Genomic DNA, 23,560 nt, shown 5'->3' on the forward strand with positions numbered 1-23,560 from the left:
GTTTCATTTTAATGTACCTTCAGATCCCAGGCACCCAGTCTTGCTATAAGCCACATTCAGAAGAGAGTTTGTCACTGGTTTGACATATTTATGTGGCTGCTTGTTATACAAATCCATCCTGTATAACTGTGATAGAAGTAATCTGCTGTTTGCAATGAACCCCGTAACAAAATCTGTCGTGTTTCTCACTCATCAAGGTTTACACGATTATATTTGGAGGATGCAATGAGATGATTGATACTGTTGTTGATCACTCCTTTTATTCACCTGTACCACCTCTTTGCCAGAAAGATCAAATTTAATCTTACTGCCCGCCTCTCCCTCTCCACAGTCATGTACTATTCTTCCCTTAAAAATGCAATGGGTCTCTGCTTCAACGATTTCCTGTGGCAAAGCATTCCCCACTTGAAAGTGATGGGCTTTCCTTCTGTCTGACCCACTCACCACCACTTCCAAGATCCCCCATCTAGAAAGTAGCCCCAGCAATCAGTAGCATTGACCATATAGAAAGCAAGAGGTCCTTTCTACAGTTGCCTCCTGAGTCCGTATAGGCCTCTGCTTACACTTTGTAGGGTGTTAAGGAGAGTAATGCAGTACTGGAGAAAGAGAATGTCTCAGAGGATTCAAGGACAGAATCGATTTGGCTAGAGCTAAGGAATAAGAAGGGTGCAATTATATTGCTCAGTGTAATTTATAGACCACTAGCTACTGGGAAGGATATAGAGGAACAAATCTGCAAGGAAATTACAGAGAGGTGTAAACATCGTACAATAGTTATAATGAGGGACTTTAATTACCCGTAAATAGGCTGGGATAGTGGTAGTGTAAGGGGCAGTGAGGGACAAGCGTTCCTAGATTGTGTTCAGGAGAATTTCCTACAGCAGTACGTGTCCAGTCCAACAAGAAAGAAGGCACTGCTAGACTTGGTTCTTGGGAATGAGGTGGGCCGAGTAGATCAAGTGACAGTAGAGGAACATTTAGGGGATGGTGACCATTGTATCATAAGGTTTAGGATGATGGTGGAAAAGGATATTGGTCAATCCAGGGTAAGAATAATCAACTGGCACAAAGCAGACTTCAATGGGGCAAGAATGGAGCTGGGCCAGATTGACTGGAACCAAAGGTTGGTGGGAAAAACAGAAGCTGAACAATGGGCTACCTTCAAAGAGGAGATGGTTTGGGCGCAGTAAAGGTATGTTCCCTCAAAAGGGAAGGGTAGGACAGACAAATCCAGAGCTCCCTGGATGACAAAGGAGATAGAAAATGTGGGTATGACAGGTGTCAGGTAGCAAATACAACTGAGAACCAAACTGCATACAGAAGGATCAGCAGGGATGTGAAAAAGCAAATACGAGAAGCAAATAGAGATTATGAAAAAAGACTGGCAGCTAACATAAAAGGAAATCCCAAAGTATTCTATAAGCACATCAATAGTAAAAAGGTGGTAAAAGGAGGAGTAGGGCTGATTAGGGACCAAAAAGGGACCATGCAAGAGGCATGGCTGAGGTGTTAAATAAATACTTTGCATTTGTCTTTACCTACGAGATAGATGCTGCCCAGGCCATGGTGACAGAGGAGGAAACTCAGTCACTAGAAGGCTTTAAAATTGATAAGGAGGAGATATTGGATAAGCAGTCGGTACTTAAAGTTGATAAGGAACTGGGACTGGATGAGATGCATCCAAGAATATTGAAGGAAGTGAGAGTGAAAATTGCAGAGGCACTTGCAATAATCTTTCAATGTTCCCTGGATTTGGGAAAGGTGTCAGAGGACTTGCTAATTGCAAAAATTACCCCCTTGTTCAAAAAAGATTGTGAAGATCTGCCTTGCAATTACAGACCAGTCAATTTAACTTTGGTGGTGGGAAAACTTCTAGAAACAATTATTCAGGATAGACTTAACAGTCACATGGAAAAATTTGGATTGAAACGGAAGACCTGGCATGGATTTGTTAAAGGAAAATCGTGTCTAACTAACTTGCTGGAGTTTTTTGAAGCGGTAACAGAGATGGTTGATGAGGGCAAGGCTGCTGAAGTGGTGTATATGGACTTCCAAAAGGGGTTCAGTACAGTGCCACACAACAGACTTGTGAGGAAAGTTATAGGTCATGGAATAAAAGGGGCAATAGCAACGTGGATACAAAATTGGCTGAGGGATCGGAAACTCAAAGTAATGGTTAAAGGGTATTTTTCGGCTGGAAGAAGGTTTGTAGTGGAGTTCCCCAGGGATCGGTATTGGGACTCTTGCTCTTCCTGATATATATAAATGACCTAGATCTTGGTGTGTAGGGGACAATTTCAAAGTTTGGGGACAACACAAAACTTGGGAGAATTGTAAACTGTGAGGAGGACAGTGTAGAACTTCAAAAGGACATTGACACATTGGTGGAGTGGGCAGATAGATGGCAGATGAAGTTCTGTGTGGAGAAGTGTGAGGTGATACACTTTGGTGAACATGGAGAGACAGTATAAAATAAAGGATACTATTCTAAAGGGTGTGCAGGAGCAAAAAGACCTGGCTGTATATGTACATAAGTCTTTAAGATGGAAGGACAGGAAGAGAGAGCTGTTTCTAAAGCATACTGTATTCTGGGCTTGATTAATAGGGGCATAGAGTACAACAGCAGGGAGGTTATGATAAATTTATATAAGACACTGGTTAGACATCAGCTGGTATATTGTGTACAGTTCTGGGTGCCACACTATAGGAAGGCTGTGAACGCATTAGAGAGAGTGCAGAAGAGGTTTGCAAGAGTGGTTCCAGGGATGAGACACTTCAGTTATGAGAAAAGATTGGAGAAGTTGGGACTGTTTTCCTTGGAGAGGAGAAGGCTAGGAGGAAAGTTGATAGAAGTTTTCAAAATAAGAGGGGCCTAGTCAGAGTGGATTGGGAGAAACTGTTCCTGCTCGTAAATGGATCGAGAACCAGAGGGCACAGTTTTAAAGTATTTTGCAGAAGAAGCAAATGCAAGGTGAAGAAAAGCTTTTTCACATAGCGAGTTGTTAGGATTTGCAATGCACTGCCTTGAAGTGTGGTGGAGGCAGGTTCAACTGAGGCATTCAGGAGGGCATTGGATGATTATCTAAATAGTTTGTGCAGGGCTATGGGAAAAAGCCGCTGAGTTAAAATGCTCAGAGAGCCAGTGCAGATAAGATAGGCCGAATGGTCTCCTTCTACACTGTAACAATTCTGCGATTCTGTGTGGTCTGCTGAGGTCTGCATGGTAGTGGGCCTGGTGATCTTCAGGATACTTCTTCCTTTTAACCTGCCTGGGTGTAGAATTCTGCAATACTGCTGGAATCATGTGGCTGAACTTAGGCAGGCTTCATTTTCATAGCTCCAATGCATGGAGCCTACAAGTTTCTCTCCAAGTCACACAACATCCTGACTGTTGAGTCAAAACCCTGGAACTCCCTCCTTAATAATACTATGGCTACATCTACACCACATGAGCTGCAGCATTTCAAGAAGGCAGCTCAGCCATCTTCTCAAGGGCAATTGGGATGGGCAATAAATGTTGGCCTCGCCAATGACACCCACATCTCATGAACGGATACTTGAAAATACATCTTGGTGGTAGGACTTTCACTGTGAGCACTGCGCAACCAAAGTGACCTTAACCATGGAAATGGATCAAGAAAGAGGAACATCCAGGCAAGGCAATCCAGACCACGTTTAGCCTTCAGATGAAGTGAGGTCAGAGGGCAGGACATAATTGGATCATTTTAAAGTCATATAATCATATAATCTTATGTCCACATTTATAATGGCCCTTAAGTGACCAATAATTGGTCACTTAAAACCTTATAGGGGCAAAAGTTGGCTTTGGCCAGCCCAGCATAAAATCGTTGTGTGGCCAGGGCAGCAGGAACCAAGAGGGAATCCCATCCCTTCAATTTCAGACTCCCCCACCCCACCCCACCTAAAAACCCACTGGTGCGGTTGCATAAAATTCTGGCCCAGGCCTTGATGGCCAGGGAAGGTGCATTCATAATGTGGCCAAACCAGGTTGAGAATCAATCTGTAAATCCTTCCAACATCCACCAATGGCAGACAGTAAGAGTGGGAGAGATTCCTGGTCAACCATATGATAGAAAGAAAATTGGAGCCTCTACCATCACCATTCACAGTTCCAGGCTACAACATGCATGTAAATGTGTATATTATATAGCAACTAGGGCTTCTTGGGGGACAGATTGGCTCAGTTGGCTGGATGCCTGGTGTGGATCAGATTGGTGCCATCAACAAGGGGTGAATCCTTGCTCTGGCTGGGGTGGATTTGGGACCTGCCTTCTTGCCCTACCCATGGTGGAGGTTGTGGCCCTGTGGGTCGGTTTGGGCAGAGAACTAAAAGAGGAAGAATACACCTATCCCCCGACCTTCCTTTTTTGTTGAGTTTTGACAGATTCACAAACCATAAGCTGTTGAAGAAATGGTGAAGATTGATAGTCTTTTTGTCTTATGAAGTCATCAAGCACAGTCACAATACCCTCTGCTAGTTTGCTAATTCTAACACTAATTTATTAGAAAAAGAGATTTTGAGCCATTGACTTAAGCGCTTTGCTTCAGTTATATTCAGAAAATTTAACATCAGGTTTTTTTGGTTCATCTCTGCCTAGTGGTGTCATAAATTTGGAGTAGTACAGGATGTCAAGAGGAAATTGATGCAGCACAGTGAAACTGAATGAGCTCTTCTTAATCCTTGGGGCTGTTCAATTTCCTTCTAACCCGAAGCCAGCAGTGATCTTTTCCTCAAACTGATCTTTTTGAATTTGATACCATTCTCATTCCCAAAATAGACCAAGCTTTTACTTCATCTGTAAAAACCTAGTATATTGCAGCGATTATTTCAAAATGTCTTCTAGAATCTGGATAGAATATTGTATTTTTCCTTGGGCTTCAAATTAATTTTCCTGCCACTCTTTAGCACCCATTCTGCTTCAGTGTAGCTAGGTCAGGAATCATTACCCATGCACAGAGGGCACTCCCCACCATAACTAGCTCACTTTAACTCTAGTGTGCACATGATGCAGCAATTTGGCAAGATTAGTTTAACAGTACCTTTCTCCTCTGTAATGTCTACCACCAAGAAGAATAAGAACATTGTGAGAATTGTGAGAATACCAGCAGCTCTTTACGTTCTTCTCCAAGCAATACACCATCCCAGCTTGGGCAAATATTGCCTTTCTTCTTTCATTGCTTGGTTAGGATCCTAGAATCTCTACCAGCATATACAGTCACCGCAAACACCCTGACGTTACGTGGAGAATCTCCACCACGTGAACAGTGCTGGGCAATAAATATGATCTTGCCTGCCTCACTACGTCCCAAGGTCAAATTAAAAAAAGGAAGCCTACCTGTGTCATTGAGCAACATCAGTTAATGCTCCAGAGAAACTGCTGCCTCAGCACCTGAAGAGTGGTAAAGGACCTTAGATGGGCAGAGGACCTAAAAAATGGCACAAGCCGAGTAAGTACATCTAAGAGGGGAAGATAAAGGGAGAGGAAGACCCCACTAAGCTTTCTTCCTCCATTTGCAGACATTGGGGCTCCCTGTATGGGCTAACTGTTACATTCTTACAGGTGATCCCATAAATTGGTCTTAACAGGGCAGACAGGAAGGAATTGGAATGGGAAGCCAGAATGTGTCTTCTCCCTCATCCCAGCATCATTGCACATTGTGGGCAGGGAAGAGACTGTCACTGGCAAGCTCAATGAAAGTGGAGGAGTGAGCTTAGAATTGTAATCAAGGTGGCATTAATTTATTTGGATAATTCTTTGCCATCTAGAAATTCTGCAGTAATTAATTGAATTAATTAAGGAACATGTGTAGCAGGTCAGATGTAAAATCATTGACCCATCAACGCCCCTTATTGCCACTTAAAAAAGAAAATCACTTATTCATATCAGAGCTCCAACATGGCCTTTCACGCAGTGAAATTGCCAATTTACCACCCATTGGTTCTCACCTTTGGGCAGTACTGTGCTTCAGGTAAAAACTATCAAAACACATTTCACATAGGATCAGCACAGCGAGGTGTCATTCATTCCATCAGCTGGAATTGAATTCCCAATCCAACAAGCAAATGGTGCAGCTTACCCAGACATCAAATATTAACTTTGTAAAATAATTAGAGGTGATAGTTGGCTAGAAAGAGAAAAGTACATAAGTATGCTAACTCTACAGCAAAAAGCTAGGGGCAGAATTTTCCGTGGTTGGTGGCATTGGGCATGTTCGGTGGCGTGTGCAGACAATATGGCGAGAAGGCCAAAAATCAGTTTCACAATGTCGTGAAACCAGTTTGCGATCGTCTGCTCATCTCTTTAATGGCAGACTGTGTTTTCCACTGTCAGATGTCGGGGACTTCATTGTAATACATCTGCACAGGATCATAATCCCAGCTCACCAGAATCATCCCCCCATGCTGGATCATTCAAGCACGGCAGTGGGGGTGAGGTTGGGGGGGTGGAATGAAAGTGTATTTCGGGGGGTGGGAGGGAGTATGGCGGCGGGGGGACGAAGGGAGTAACAGGTGATAATCCGGCAAATGGGGAGGTAGATGTAAGGGGGGAGGATGATGTAAGGGAAGGAAGCTAGAGGGGAGAAGGAGTCTGGAGAGGAGAGGGATCACAGAGGGGACAGGGAAAGGAGTCCAGGGGGAGGAAGGAGTCCAGGGGAGAAAGGAGCCCAGAGAGGGGAAGAAGTAAGCCTGAGGAAGGAGTCAGTAAGGGGGAAGGAGTAAGGCTGGAGGAAAAAATAAGGATGGAGGAAGAAGTAAGGATGGAGGAAATGGGAAGGACAAAGAGGGATGGAGGAGTCTGGGGGGGTGCAATTTGAAGGTGTTTGGGGGGTGGGGGCGGTTGGATGGAGGAGTTCCAAGTGGGGATGTCGAGGTGAATATGCGAGGGAGGGCTTTGTTGAGCTCATGACTGTCTCCTGGGGAGCGAACTGAGGGTGGGTGTAGTATGAGTAAATGGTGAGAGTGAGGTGATATGAGAGGATGAGGGTGCGACGGTATCGATAGAAGGGACGACAAGGGTGGTAGGTAGCTACTCAGAGGCAGACATGGATCCTGGAGGTGGGAAGGAGGAGGTCAGGGCGTTAATGTGGATGGTGGTGGGATTTTTGGGAAGGAAGGGCACCTGGACATCCCCGAAAGAAAAGGTTTGTGGCTGGTAGGTGACAGTGGGGAGATGGAAAGTGATGCCGGGGAAGGTCAACAGTGATGCGGAAAAGGAAATGGATGACTGGGGGAGGGGGAAGAAAAACTGTACCACTACCATGCTTGTTTAATTGAAAGTGAAATGAGACTCGTGGTGGGTGAGAACAGGAGCTGCATGGGAGTATGATCAGTGGGTGGACGGACATGCAGGTCAGCTCAGATGGACAGCTGAAAGTGAGTCCCAGCTGGCAGTATTGAAATGAATGTGATTGGGGAAGGATCTGCATGTGTGGGAGAAGGCTTGCATGATGCTCTGAAAGGCTTGCCACACACACACTTCTCCCTCCATAATCATTTGTGAGCTGGCTGTGTGCAACTGAACTGCTAGTTGCAGGGAGTCCGGGGGGGGTGGGGTGGGGGGGGGGCAGCAGCGGTGGATACAGGGGTGGACTCGCAAAGCCTGGAAATGAAGTTAAAAGCTAAAGCATACCACTCCACATTGAGTGAAACTGAATACATTTTCAGTTTGTGAAGTGACAAACTGTGTTCACTCGTGCAACCAACTGTGACCAGAATTTCTTGACTTTTCTATGCTATAGACTTCTAGCTATTGTCCTGACATCTGCAGCAGGGGTGGAGACAGCCTGTGCAATGGTTGGCCTTGTTGCCTCTGATGACTTCAGCATGGGTCCTCTGGAGAGCCAAGGCCTTGGGGGCCCCGGCTTACTTTGGCTGCCCTCCTGTGGTCCAGCTGCTCCATGTGCAGTGACAGAGGACGAGGTTGAGGGGTTCACAGGCAAAGGGGACTCAGAGGGAGAGGACAGCCTCTGAGATTCCTGAGTGGATGAACCAGGGGTGAGTCCAGCTGCTGCTCGTCCTCCCTTCAGGTGCCTGAAGGCCCCAGCCTGACTCCCTGTGGGGAAGGAGCACCTGGAGGGATGTCAGGTGCCCCGTTCCCCCTCGCACTGTCACTGCAGGAACTCAACCGTGGCAACTGTGATGGGTACAGCCCTGCACGCATCTCTGCATTCTGCTGGACCAGGGTCTCCATGGCGTCCACCATCCTTCCCATGGAGACCTCCATTTGCACATATGTGGGCACCACTTCATAAAAGAGCAGGTGGACTCACCCCTCCAACTCACGTGCCACTCTGTTTATGGCTTTCAGCAACTCTGCATGATGTTCCCCTGCCTGCTGCTGAGTCTCCATGATGAGTTGGAAGGTCGAATCCAGAGGGTCATCAACTGACTCAAACCTTACTGATGCCTCTTCCTCAGCAGCCCTCCGACTGCCGGGGAGCTCAGCTGAACTTGCCTCTTCCTGCTACGGACACTTATCCATGCGGTGACCCGGTGAACCCGAGCCTGCTCAAGTTCTAGGTCCCACCGAGGTGTGTGTCTCTGCGCTGGTGGAGGGTGTGGGTAAGTGCTGTGGTGAACCTTCCAGGCTGCTTATTTCCAACTCTTCAATGGAGAACGCGACCTCTTGGCTGGCTGAGGGCGTTAGTTGCTTGGCAGAGCTCCCTGTGAAACAAAGTAGAGATAATTAGTGCATGGCAGCAGAGTCAAAAGTAGGAGGGAGAGCACTCACATTTGCGTTGAGAGAGAGATGATGTGGTGCACATGTGGTTGTTCACCACTGACCTCACTGTCGCCGCAGGCACATCCATGTCCTCACCAGTCAGCATGATGGCATGCTCCTCAAAGTGAGTGAGGGGTCTACTGTGGGACACTCCACCTCTCGTCTGGACCTCTCCCTGCTGTTGTGAGCCTGCATGAAAACAGATGGAGAGAGTGTGAGCAGGATGCATGGCACTGCCTGGAATGTTTGTGTGGTGAGCGGAGCCATGGATGGGATGAGGATGCGAGCTCGAGAGGATATGAGCCTGATGGAGATGTGAGGGTGTGTGTGAGAGTTAGTGATGCTGTCCTTTGAGGTGTGAGATCCCTGTGGATATGTAATGGGTTTGAGAGTGTGTGAGTTGAGAACAGTGACTTTTCCTGGCGAAATAGATATAACCATTCATCCTGTTACAGGACTGGGTGGCTGTCCTCTTTTGCAGTGCATTGGCACTGACCACCATTGCCACCGCCTCCCATGCTGGATTGGTGATGCTGCTGCCCCTCCTGTGGCCAGAGCAGGGTAGAGGACATCACAGTGGGCCTCCGTGGTGTCCAACAGGCGCTCAAGGGATGCTTCACTAAACCAGGGGCTGCAGCCTTCTTGCCTTTCAGGGCCATGTGTTCCATGCAGCAGTCCTGGGCTGGGAGCACTAGAGATGTGCGCATGGCTGCATTTTAACAGAATTACCTGTTGCCAGACCTGCTGAGTTTTTCCAGGTACTTTTGTATATTCTTTTTGGGGCCCTTCCTTCTCATGAGACAATCCCAGGACCCTCTTTTCCACACTCACCTATATTGTTCCCCAATTTTCCAGAGACTGCCAGTTGTTTTCCATCCATTCTTTGCCCAGAATGGGCGGGAAGAGGATCGCCATTTAATGGTTTCCATCTCAATACACCACCCATCTGCCCATTGAATTGGATGCTAAGCACTGCAGATTCCAGATGTTACCCGTCAGGTCTTCATTGTGTTTTTCTCCGCTGTGCCAAATGAGACCCAATCAGAGAGATCCCAGAACCACAAATATGTTCTTGCCATGCAGCAAGGTGATTATGATGGTTATCAAGGAAAAATATCATGTAGTTTTTCTTTCCTTATCTAACCCAGTGATACTCAATCTAATTGTAGTTACCCCACCACTACCATAGCCAAATTGGATCGCCATGGAACAAGAATAGGAGCTTAGAGCTTCCTGATTTATATGGCTAAGCAGCACTCTAGATTGATGAATGAACCCTTGGAAGGACACTACAGCAAGCTTGTCTTCATTTTAGAACATAAGAACTAGGAGCAGGAGTAGGCAATTCAGCCCCTCGAGCCTGCCCCGCCATTCAATACGATCATGGCTGATCTCATTTCAACCTCAACTCCAATTTCCCGCCCTCTCCATATAACCTTTCAACCCATTACTAATTAAAAATCTGTCTATCCCCTTCTTAAATTAATTCAGCGCCCCGGCATCCACTGAACTCTGAGATAGTGAATTCCACAGATTCACGACCCTTTGAGAAAAGTAATTCCTCCTCATATCTGATTTAAATCTACCACCCCTTAGCCTAAATCTATGGCCTCTCGTTCTAGAATGCCCCACAAGGGGAAACGTCCGTTCCACATCTACTTCGTCTATCCCCTTTAGCACCTTACACATCTCAAATAGATCTCCTCTCATCCTTCTAAACTCTAGCAAGTATAGGCCTAAACTGTTCAATCTCTCCTCATAAGACAAAGCCCGCATCTCTGGAATCAATCTAGTGAACCTCTTCTGAATCGCCTCCAAAGCAACTACATCCTTCCTGAAGTAAGAGGACCAAAACTGTGCACAGTACTCCAGGTGTGGTCTCACCAATGCCTTGTACAGGTGCAACAACACTTCCCTATTTTTATATTCTATTCCTTTAACAATAAATGCCAAAATTCCATTTGCCTTCCTTATTACCTGCTGTGCCTGCATACTAGCTTTCAGTGATTCATGCATGAGGACACTCAGATCCCTCTGCACTGAAGCATTCTGAAGTTTCTCTCCATTTAAATAATAAGGCACCTTTTTATTCTTCTGACCAAAATGGATAACCTCACACTTATCCATGTTAAACTCCATCTGCCAAATTTTGGCCCATTCACCTAACCTGTCCATATCCATTTGTAAATTTCTTATTTCTTCATTGCAACTCACTTTCCCACCTATTTTATGGAGGACTAACTCAACCGGTCATAGCATGACAAACATTCGTCCTTTGTTAATGTTGCAAGTTGCTTTAGCAAGAGCAGAAGTGTCTGATTGTACAAGAAAATGTCAAAAATATTGTTATTCTCATATTCTGTTTTGGTAAATCTTCCTCCATTTCACCCCCGCCCCCCCAAAAACACACCATCTACGTAAGCAACTCTGCAGAAAAGTAAATTTGAATACTTTCAGGATTCTATAATATAATTTTCCTTTGATCTTAGAATCTGACTCTATCTCTCTCCTAATTGGTAGCAGCTTTCATGCTGCTCCGGGGGGTTTGTATCATGGTTATTATTTGATACGTTTGGCAGAGAAGAGACCAACTTCAAGACCAACTAGTGATAGTTCAAGGCATTAGGTGCACTGATCTGTTGGAGGTATAAACTGTTGAGCATAATGCACCATTCTAAATGCCTCATGTTTGAATTATATCATTGGGGAATGATAATAACACTGAGAAGTTAAAATGGAATGGCTAATTAGAATTTACATTACACTGTCTGCCTTACCGTGTTGGCTTCTCAAGTCTCAGAGCTGATACATGTTCATGATCGGCTGGCAGAAATTGCTACAATGCCTGCCCATTTAGAATAGAATCTCTCAGATGCTTTGATTTATCCATGGCTAGGCCTCAAGGATCTGAGTCCATGAATAAAGGTGTTTTATACATTTATTTTTTGTTTTAAATTGCTGACTTATACATGCTTATGTATGCTCGCAAATGGGAGCTTTGCACTAGTTTGAGAGGTTAGAACGCAGTGTTTACCAATTCCAGTGAGATCCACTACTGTCAGAGTTGCATCTTCAGACGAGACATTAAATCAAGGCATTGGCCTGAATTTTACCAACCCCCAGGTGGCGGGAATGAAGGCAGGAGGTTCAAGTAAAATATCAGGGAGCCACCTCAGGATGGCTGCCCAATGTGGTCGCCCCACCTGGGATTTTCCCAGTCGCGAGACAAGATGCAGATTGGCTACCTGCTCCAAGGAGGCAGGCAGCCAAGACTCAATTAAGGATCATTTTAGGGGGCTGCCAGCATTTTGCCAGTGTGGCGGGGCAACTTCCTCCACATGGGGAGGCCAACAGCTCAATGGAGGTGGCCTACCTGCAGCAACGAAGGAGGGGGTCCTTTGTAGCCAGAGGCACAATGGCCTAAAGAAGGAGACCGCAAGATAAGAAGGCACCCACACAGCCCCAGCATCTCCACAGAGGGTTTTCCCTCAACCCTCGGCCCTCTGAACCTTTAATTTTTTTTTGAGCTGACCTGGTCGACCTCCTGAGGTCTCCTGTATTCCTCAGTAGCAACCAGGTGGTGCTACTGAGGCATCAGAGCTGTCAGCCCTGTGATTGGGCCAGCAACATCTGGAGCCCACCCAGGATGGCCAACTGTCCCATATTTTAAGGGATTGTTTGGCCTGCATCCCCTAAGGGCCACCATTGTCTGTTATTTCTAGGGCAGGTTTTGGGGGACCAAGCCCCTGCCCATATGGTTACCAGCAGGGACCCCACTCCCACTCTTATGTTCACCAGCACCCCACCATAAATCCCTCAGTTGAAGTGGCTCTTATTTTAGTTCATAAGCGTTAGTCACCCTGAGCCCATCCACCATTCTTAATTGGAAGCAGGCAGCTAATTAGGAGGCTTCCAGCAGTAAAATTGCTGAGCCGGTCCCACTGCCTGTAAGTCTGGGCACGGTACCAGGTTTTCATTGCAACATTGGGGTCCCATGTCTGTGGAAAAATTCAGACCATTGCCTCCTCTTTCAGGACCTATAAGTTCCCATAGCAATATTCCAAAAAGGGCAAGATAATTTATTATCTTTCATGGGCAACATTTATCTCTCAATCACTTTCACTATAATAGATTATCTGCTTATTTATCACATTGCTCTTTGTGGGACCTTGCTTTTTGCAAATTGCATGTTTTTCTACATTCCCACAGTAACTGCAATCCAGAAGTATTTGTTGGCTGTGAAGTACTTTGGGACCTGCTGAAGTTGACAAAAGTGCAATTTAAATGATATTTCTTAAAGTATTTACATTCTTTCAATTGGAACATTCAATTAATATAGAAGTCAAGCACTACAATAATATTTTCCATTATAAATATGGACAAATATACTTGTAACGGTAACATTTTAACACACACATGACAAGAATGTGACAATGGGCTGTAAGGTTTTGAGCGCAGAAAGCATACATAGACATCGGGATTTTTTAATAAGACAAGAGATCTACTTCCATAAGATTCCTTCTTAGTTGCATTTTCTCAAGGCCAAAGATTCCCTATTTCTTCAGCCTTTCTTCAGGGCTTCTGCTGTCCAACCTATGATGTAAATAGGCTTTCTACCAAAGTTATGATGTTTCAGCTAGAGAAGCCCCAAAGGAAATTCTGGTTTGTAATGAAACCTTCAGCACTCATTATCAGCTTCATGAGTCTTCTCTTCAACACTTACATGCCTTGAGGGATCTATGAGGCTCCATTTTAGGATCATATAAGGGTAATGTTCACCACAAGGACAATAAACAGGTGGAGCATTTTGTGTGCTCTCATTGAACTCATGCGACCTTCATTCCATTGAAATCCAATTTGAAGATACAAGTCTCCTTTCTTTGGTTCTGAAAGTCCTTTGTGAGTTATGTTAGTCTCAACCCAATTAATAACAGGCACTAGGTCACCCTGTAGCAAAAGGCTAGCTACAAATGACCACTGACTGACTTTTAATTGGGCAACATTATTCAAGCCATTAGGCTGACTGATCTGGAGAATGAAGATGCCATATTTATGCAGCAGGGGATAACTTATTTTGCAGCCAAGAATTATATACCTTATGCGAGTATAGGAGAGTCTAGAGGGATTTATTATGGATCTGACCTGTGCTATACTTAACACAGGTTGTCAAGTGGAAAACACATCCTTTGTCAGCTCAAATATAATTCCAAGAAGTATATGCAATATATTAGAGTTCTTTAAAAAAAGATTTATTGTCCAGATATGGGCATTGTCACCATTTATTACCCATCCCTGAGGCAACTGAATGGCTTGTTGGGTCATTCCAAAAGTTTATAATCAATCACACTTGTGTGTGACTTGGTTTACATGTAGGTTAATATGGACAATGATAGCAAGTTTGTTTCCCTAAAGGATATTAATAAACAGTTGGGTTTTTATAACAATCTGATAGCTTTCATGGTCAGTTTTTCACTGATAGCAGCACTTTTTAAAATTTCCTTTTTGTTTTTAATAGAATTCAAGTGTCATTAACTGCAATGGTGGGATTTGAATTTGCTTTCCCTGGATTATTAGTGCAAGCATCTAACTACTAGTTCAATAACATAACCATTACATCAGCATATTCCTCTTTCTGACAACAAGAAATGGGTGTTACAATGTAGTCAGGCTTTTTTGACATTAGTACCCTTCTGGTATGGTAACATTTTTTTTCCCATTCATTGTAATAGGACTTCCTATAACAATCATTTTGTGGCAATTTTCGATTCCTGAAGCAGTCTATTGGATCAATTACTTTTGGTCATCGGGAATGCAACATCAAAACTATCCTTTATTTGAAAAACCTTTTATTGATGTTTTGCTTGCACTTCAGCCCCACGCTCCTGATCTATGGGCACCCAGTGCGGAAGGGGGTCGGGAAGGAGGAGGACCTCCTCGTGAACCTGCTCCTGGGCCTGGCCAAGTTGGCCATTAACAGGTCCAGGCAGCGGGCGATCGACATGGGAGTCCCGCCCGATTGTTTGTCCCTCTTCCGCGGCTACGTTCGCTGCCGGATGTCCCTGGAGAGGGAGCACGCGGTGTCTGCTGACACGCTTGAGGCCTTCCGTGCTCGGTGGGCACCACGGGGACTGGGGTGTTTTGTTGACGCCTTTAATCACATTTTGATTTAAAGTTTGTAAGGTTCCTTTAACTTTTTGTCCTTGGTTTTACAGCTGACCTGAATTAGGGGCTGTGCCTGATTTATCCCAATTTTGTTGATTTGGTTTAATTGTTTTCATTTAAAAGATTATCAAAACTATCCTGTCACACATCTTCACCTTTTTTAACTTGCATGAACATTCTAGGTTTTAAAATACAAGTTTAAAGTAACTTTCTAAATCCTTTCTGTGCAACATGGTCAGAAGATTCAGAAAAATATGAAGTATCCTGTTAACTAAAATTAAAGATATAAATATTTTTTCAGTCACTTTAATTCAAATGCTTATCTCAGGCTCATGTTAAAATACATATCCTTATAGCTTCAGGTTACAAATGAGATTTCATCACATTCTTCCAGCCAATATATATGAGGAATTTTGTCTGCTGTAAGCTGAATCTCAACAAAAGCCTCTGTCATGTTGAATATTCACTGTGTTGCTTGGGGGTTTATGAATATTACTTAATCTAAATAGTTTTTTTTCAGAGATTTTTCACAGCATGGCTCAGAAATTATTCCACACTCTTAATGTTGAGCCAGATTCAAAGGAGCCAGTATTAAAGAATCAGGGCTATCTCTGACCAGTCACTTCAAGCATGACTCAATGAAGAAATGCTGAATTCACCTGATAATAAGCTGAGGTATTGGGAGATTCTAATTTGTATAATTAACACAGAGGGCAATGAATATAACACAGGATACAATCTTTCGTAGGTTACTGCCTTGAATCACATCTAACACATGTAAATTGGGACATCCCAGCATTAGACATATCAACAAACAGCAGTGGCATGCAAGACTTTCAAATTGGCAAAATGAACTGACTCGCTGGTTCTACAAAAGAAAATGGTTTGGCACTTGTAGCACCAACCCAAATCTAGCTCTTTCAAAATTGTATGGGTTGAGGTACAGCCATGAAAATGGATGGCATAATCTCAGTCAATAAATATATTGACCCAAAATTCTATGGGCTACGGTGCTAAAGTTTATGGGATCAACTGCTACAGTACTACAGGTATATCTCTAGCTTCCTATATAACTGATAAATCAAGCATCTGCTTGCAATTTTGGGGAGGGGGAGGAGGTGGAGGGGTGGGTTGTAGAGCAAGAGTTTCTCAGATCTCTTTTAGGCCACTTGCAAAGTCCAATTTTTGTAAAAAGGAACCCTTATTCTTCTGGAAGACAGTAAGCTTCACTTGTCATGATGCATTAGCTTCCAATGTTAAGCCAGTTCCCATTTGAGCTGGGGATGCAGGAACTCCCAGAGTAGAAGATGCTGACTAGAAGAACCTGAAATCAATGGGGACCCAGAGTATCGGTCTCTCTGATGTTTTCCACTGGGCTCAGACAGACTTACACTGGGGTCAGTAATTCAGGTATTACAGACTATGAAGCATTGTGCTGTAGTTAGTGTATCTCCACAGGCTTGTCACTAGAGTTTCAGCAATGCACAAGGTATGAAATTTTCATGGTTAGATTTTCCAGTTCCCCACTTAAGGCGTGTGAGGTACTCAATGAGTGTGAGGTCTTGAAGAATCAACTCTACAATATCATCTTGAACTTCGGCTGTACCTGGAGGAAATGCTTTTGAGTTATATATATCTCTATAGAGGTGCTGACAGGTCTGTCATTGGTGGTGGAACTATTCGGACTAATGAAGAGTATTATATAAGTGTCATATTTGGCACAGCTTTAAAGCATGGTATTACAAATGCAATTTTCTCTTTAGCATGCTGGTACTAATCCAATGACAAGACTAGCCTGTATGACAATGGCTAAACAGATTTAAAGAAATAAGTAGAACAATATTTACTATATATTAGGATCAAGGCTGAATGTTACTGAGTTTGAAAGGTGAAATCAAACCAGACATGGTTTGCATCTCAAACTAGTGCTTATTGATTTTTACTAAATCACATTCAATCCAATCATATTTTTTGCTTAAGTAAGGACTGCATGACACTGTATATTGCAAGGTCAGCATTCCAGGTGATCTCCAATGCCAGCTGTTTTGTTACCCAATGACTCAAAATGACTGTCCTTTCACTGTTTCTGTCATATTCGAAATGTGTGAGGTAACGTGATCAATTTGTAGGAACCATGTCATTATTTGTGTCAAACTTATGTCCATAATGTGTGAATCGGAATTAAACTCAGAATTTATACACAAAATAAACTGCATCTCTATCTCCATCTGTGCCTTTACTGGTGTGAGGAAATCCACCTCAGTATTGAAGAAAGTTAAAAGCTGAAAGTCAGTTTGTACACAATCCTCAGTGCATAAAGAAATTGTATAGATCCTATACCAAGAAACCAGCTCATAATCTAGACTGACGCTTCAACGCAATAATGAAAGAGTGTTGAAATGTTGGAACTAATAAGAGGAATTTAGCCCATTAACAGTGTAGTATAAGAATGCAGTTCACTACATATTGAGCTCTCAGTAGTTGCTCAAAATGTGTCAGCAAACACAGAAACATAGGGCTTAATTTTATGAGCCACCTGTGAGCAGGAAAACAGATGGGTGGAATGTAAATTAGGGTACAATGCCATCAGCGGTGTGCTCAGCACTGGCCTGCCCACCTTCACCCCCACCACAAGTTACAGGTAACGGGGGAGGCACCAGGTAGGCCGCCCTTCCTTGGCCCAGTTGAAGCTCTTAAGTGGGCAATTAATTCCCAATTAAGGGCCTCAACTGCCACTCCAACATAATGAGCTCTGGGAGAGGCCTGCGCCTAACATGTAGCCTGGCAAGTTTGACCCTATGGGCTGCTGATCAGTGAAAGAAGGAGTACCTCCTTCCTGGGCCCTCTGTGCCAATTGTGGGCTCACCCCACAGTTTTGCTTCCCCACATCCACACTTTCCTCCCCACAACTGTCCTGCCTTGTCCTCTCTCCCCTTCCCCCTGCCAACATGGCCCTGGCGAGATCCCAGATTTACCTGGGTTTGGGCTTCTCTTCCTGCCAGGTCTCCTGCAATACTGGCAGTGGCCATTGATCCTGTTATGAGATAGAGCTGCTGGCCTCTGATTGGCTGGCAGCTCTATGAGGTGGGACTTCCTCCTGGAGGCAGATGGAAATCCCGCCTCCTACTAATTAAAGGGCTATCGCCTGAAAAATTAAAGCGGAGTGAGCCAGCCAAGTGTGAAGGGAATCCACCTTCTGTGTATTCTGCAGCCCATAGGATATTTGCCACACAAAAGGAGGCTATTCGGCCCATTGTGACTCTGAAAAAGAGTTATCCAGCCTAATATCATTTTCTAGCTCTTGGTGTGTAGCCCTATAGGTTATGACACTTTGGCAGCATATCCAATTACTTTTTAAATGTGATAAGGGTTTGCCTCTCTACCCCCCTTTCAGACAGTGAGTTCCAGGCCTCCACCAACCTCAGGGTGAAAAAGATTCTCCTCAACTCCCCTCTAATCCTTCTGCCAATTACTTTAAATCTTTTTTTTACTAAATTCTCTGCTAAGCAAATAGAGCCTTCCCATCCACACTATCTAGGGCCCTCATAATTTTATACATCTCAACTAAATCTATCCTCGGCCTCTTCTGTTCCAAAGAAGCAACACCAACCAATCCTCATAGCTAAAATTCTCTGTTCCTAGCAACATCCTCATAAACTTGGTCTGTATCCTTTCTAATGCGATCACCTCCTTCCTGTAATGCGGCGAGAAAACTGTATGCTGTACTGTAGTTGTGACCAAACTAGTGTTCTGTATGGCTCTGGGAAAACTTCATTGCTCCTCTATTCTTTTTCCTCTGCTAATAAAAGAAAGTATCCTGTAAGCCTTCTTAATCACCTTATTTACTAGCCCTGCCACCATCATGAATCTGTGCATATGCACTCCAAGGTTCCTCTGTTCCTCTCTACTTCTCAGTTTTCTATTATTTATTCTGTATCTCCTGGCTTTGTTTGCCCTTTCCAACTGCAATACCTCATACTCCTCTGGATTGAATTCCAGTGGCGACTTTTCCGCCCACCTCACCCGTCCATTGATATCTTCCGGCACTATCTCTTCAGCCATACATCCATCTACAGTATTTTATTTCTGCACTTGCTGTGTGTGGCACCAGGATTACTATGGAGATTACTACCATTGAGGTCCTGCTATTTCTTTTCTTTCCTAACTTCCTAAAATCTGCATGCAGGTCCTCATACCTCTCTCTACTATGTCATTGGTACCAACACTGACCATAACCTCTGGCTTTTCATCCTCCCCTCAGAATGTTCTTAGCTACTCAATGACAGCTTTGACCCTCAAGAAAAATATACCATCCCAGATTCAAGTTTGCAGCTGCAGAAACACCTATTTGTTCCTTTAACTATTGAATACTCTACCATTATTGCTTTCCTGAACTGCACTGCCTTCAGCCCTCCTGTATAGCTGAGTTGTCCACAGTGTTGTGGCCTTGGCTCTGACTGTACTCCTCAGAGTACATTGTCCTCACCAAAATGCAGAACTAATCCCAGTTAGAGAGCAAGATGCACACAAGAGGCTCCTGCAATACCTGCCTGGACCACCTAGACTGTCCGGTGGTCACCCATTTCCCCTCTCCTGCACACCCTTAGGCTGTAAGGTGACCTTCTCCTGGAATGTACTATCCATATAGCCCTCAGCCTTACAGATGACCAGTGATGCCAGCTACTGCTTCAGCTGCTCTAGCTGATGAGGGAATGGTGACAGAACATATGGCTGTCCAGGGAGTCTTGGAGTTCCCAAATGGGACAGGATAAACATTTGACAAAACTAGAATGCCATACCTTGATTTATTAGACTACTCGCTAAAGTTCTTAATTTAGAGAATAAAAGACAATTACCAACTTGCTGTCCTGTAAGGTCTTCACAGGATGGATGTGTAAAGAATGTTTCCCCTTGTGGGAGAATTTAGAACGAGGGGTCACTGTTTAAAAACAAGAGGTCGCCCAATTAAGACTGAGATGAGGAGAAGTTTTTTTCTCTGAAAGTCGTGAGTCTTTGGAACTCTGTCCCTCAAAAGGTGATGGAAGCAGAGTCTTTGAACATTTTTAAGGCACAGGTAGATAAATTCTTGATAAGCAAGGGGGTGAAAGGTTAACAGGGGTTGGTGGGAATGTGGTGCCGAGGTTACAATCCGATAGGCCATGATCTTATTGAATGGCGAAGCAGGCTCAAGAGGCCGAGTGGCCTACTCCTGCTCCTAATTCAATTGCTCGTATGCCACTTAGGTCCATGCTTTGTCCTGGCCCTTCTGTCCTGCTGCTGTGAGAATATGGCATTGAGATAGAGGATCAGCCATGATCATATTGAATGGCAGAGCAGGCTCAAAGGGCCGAATGGCCTACTCCTGCTCCTAGTTTCTCTGTTTCTATGTTTCTATTTACACTTAGCTTATACATTTTAATCTTTTAACAAATTATTTGATCTTGCTTATGTTATAGGTAGATTAAATGTTTACATGTAACATGAACCACTACAAGTATTGAAAGCAAAAGCTACACCTCCATCCCCTCTGCACCAAATTCCCAACTTTTGCACCCTTGTTTGTGATGCACTCTGTTCTGCCACCATTCTGTTTTCTGCATATGGTTGGTATTTTACATCTATGATGTCAAATTCAGATGTCAAAATGTTTATTATGGTCTTAAAACCTATGTAAATACAATGATATAAAAGCAAATTACTGTGTTCAGTATAGTTGTTCAATTCCCCCAGACAGCTAGAAGGTAAAATGTAATTCATACTAGAGGAAATAGAAATGTGCCATTCATTTGTGTGGTGACTGCACTAACATGAGATGGCACATATTCCTGTAATCTTCCTCCACCATTAATTAATCTCCATAAACTATTTGAATAAACGTGAGATGATGGTCATTAATGCCGCATAAGAAATATTTTCTAAATGTTCCTCTACATGGCTAAAAAACAAATTAATGGCATAATGCATTAGGATTTAACATGCTACATCTACCTTCTTTGGATTTGAAGTTTAAGTTAAATGTAAGTGGTGCATAGACTGGGTGATCACGGACCAGGCAATCTCCTTTCAACGTCGGAACATTTGTTGAATCTAGCCCAGATTGACGGGATTGAGATTTCCCCCTCTCTGCTGTTATGATGGTCCTATGTCAAATGGGTTTAGGCCATTTTGACCCAGTTGCTGGTGAGCATGAATCCACTGCATACCATGACCCTAATTAACAGTTGATCAGTGGATGTGGAAATGTCAGATTGGTGCAGATAGAGGGACATTCGCCTGAGTTTGAGCTAATTTACATTACTTGGGCGGAAAGTAGATTCATTTTGCAGGTTTTATTTGATCCATGTTTTTTAATGGTAACTCAACATGACAGAAATTGTGTGCCTACACCCTTCAACTTGATAAGCATAAAAAAAAGCTAATATGGAAGGACATAGCAGCTGAAAACTCACATGACTATTTCTTGTCTCACCACAGCAAGCATTGGAGGCTAACCTTACAAATCTGGTGAAGAGGAACACTGAGCTGGAGTCACAGATGGGCAGACTCATTCAAATCTGCCAACAGGTGGAGGTAAGTTCCTTCTTATGCTAGCAAGCTACTTAACGGTCCTCACTGAGGCACAAACTAATGCAAACAAGTGAGTTGTGGAATTTTATTGCAGTACGCTCAACAGCAGTATTTTAGATTGAAAAACTGTAATAATCTGGCCTTTAATAGATTATTGATTTATGGTTTGTTTCCTCATTAGCTTGGAGGGTGTTATTTATTCTGGTAGGCAATGAAGACTTAACTGTAGATCCCAAATTGTCAAGAAAAGAGGTTTATTGCTAACAAGTTGATGAGGTTTCTAGGAGATTGAATGAACCCCCCATACTTTTGTAACAAATGGTGTTTTGTTGAGTGAATTTATAGAGGGGACTATGATTGCCAAATTCAGAGATTGCTTCTCAGTTTAACTGATGATTGGAAGTTGATACTCTGTGAGCAGGATTTTTATCTCGTCAGGCGCGGCGGGCGGGCCCAGGAGCGGTTGCAAAGTCGACAGCTGCTCATGATTTGGGCCCTGATATAGATTTCATGCTGGCTAACCAATTAATGGCCAGCCAGCGTGAATCACGCGCTGCAACAATGAGTGCTGCCTGGGTGGGGGCGGGAGGAGGGCAAGCACGAAGGTTTGTACATACACGCAGGTGCGCGCACTGAAAACTTCTTGAAGGCACTTAAGGCCCGCCCACCATGACGTCCGCAAGGCAGCGCTATGCGCTTCCTGTGCGGACGGGAGGGATACCCTGAGCCGAGGGTGCGAAAGAGCGCACTTATCTCCCTGAGGCTAAGTGCTGCCTGAAAAAATTTTAAAAACAGAAGAAATAAATTTCCCTGACATGTCCCCTCATGTGACACTGTCACATGAGTTGGGACATGTCCATCACTTTCATTGACAATTTTATTAAATTTTTAAAACCTACATGAAACCTCATCCCTCCCGTGGTTGAGTTTGACGCTTTTTCTGAAGCCCTCCAGGGCTCCCGGCTGCCAGCCAACCTTAAGGTTGGATGGGCAGGTCCATTAATTACTTTAACTACTTTGTCAATGGCCTCAATTGGCGGGCACACAGCTGATTTGGGAGGTCCGCCCAACATCATCCCACGTCATTTTACGTCGGCGAGCAAGCTCCGCCACCTGTTTGCCGACCGGGAAATCCTAACCTTCTAGACCACAGTACAATACTGACAGTTGCTGAATGAGGGGGCTGTTCCTTGGATGAAATATTAAACCAACACCCTATCTGCCAATCCTGTAGTTCAAGCAAATGCTAAAGGTTCCACGACACTCTTTGGAGATGACCAGGGATTTCTCTTGATGCATTGGCCAATATTTCTCCCACATCCAAAAATAGATTGACTCCTGCCTGTGGGATCTTGCTGTCCGCAAAACGGCTGTCACACTTGCTTATATAACAGCTCACTGCACTTCAAAATAATTTACTGAATACAAATTGCCTTAGAAACTTGTGATGGGATGAAGTACCATACAGAAGTCTTTTCTTTCCCTTTTCATTGATTCAACTAGAGTATGATTTATCAATAAAGACTCAATAAATTAACTGTAACTCCTTCCCCCTTCCTGCTACATCAGTGTTTGATACACTATCACTTACAGCAGGATGCTCACTTAAGCTGACTAAAGTGAAGGTGAATGCATTTGCTGTTTATAGGCATCAATTCCAAATTCTCACTTTTACACTATCAGTTCCAATATCATGTGCATTGCTTTTCAAAGATGAAATTCATTGCATGACTTAGTCACCCTTCCAGAAGACTTAGAGAACTTATTCTTGGATCACTCATCAATAAACCTGACCAGGCTTAAAAATTTCAAATGTCATGGGCATTATTCATTTTTATTTTAGATTGCATAAACACTGGACACAGCACCTTATTTGGCTTCTCTACGAGACACCCTCCTCCTGCTTTACAAAACTCTTTCCATCAGTCGTCTAATTGCAGGGAGGACCTGCTGCCTTACTGAGCTGAATACAAAGCAGCTTGATCAGAAACAAAGTAATCCCTGTTGGTAACTTGGGGCAGAATTTTGCTCTCGTCAGGCGGGGTTAGGTGGGAGAGGTCGGGAATCCAATTGCTGCCCGCGATCGG

At 43.9% G+C, this 23,560-nt stretch overlaps 1 protein-coding gene across 3 annotated transcripts in view; it reads left to right on the forward strand.

Moving 5' to 3' along the window:
• The window catches only part of mid2 (midline 2), a 277,586-nt gene that overhangs the window by 190,695 nt on the left and 63,331 nt on the right, over positions 1-23,560 (forward strand). For all 3 annotated transcript variants that reach the window (XM_041195865.1, XM_041195864.1, XM_041195866.1), the window contains exon 3: positions 21,381-21,476. In XM_041195865.1, coding sequence (XP_041051799.1) covers positions 21,381-21,476 — 96 coding nt within the window. The remainder of the gene's footprint in view (positions 1-21,380; positions 21,477-23,560) is intronic.

The sequence above is a fragment of the Carcharodon carcharias genome, chromosome 9, assembly GCF_017639515.1.
Source record: "Carcharodon carcharias isolate sCarCar2 chromosome 9, sCarCar2.pri, whole genome shotgun sequence".
NCBI classification, from domain to species: Eukaryota; Metazoa; Chordata; class Chondrichthyes; order Lamniformes; family Lamnidae; genus Carcharodon; species Carcharodon carcharias.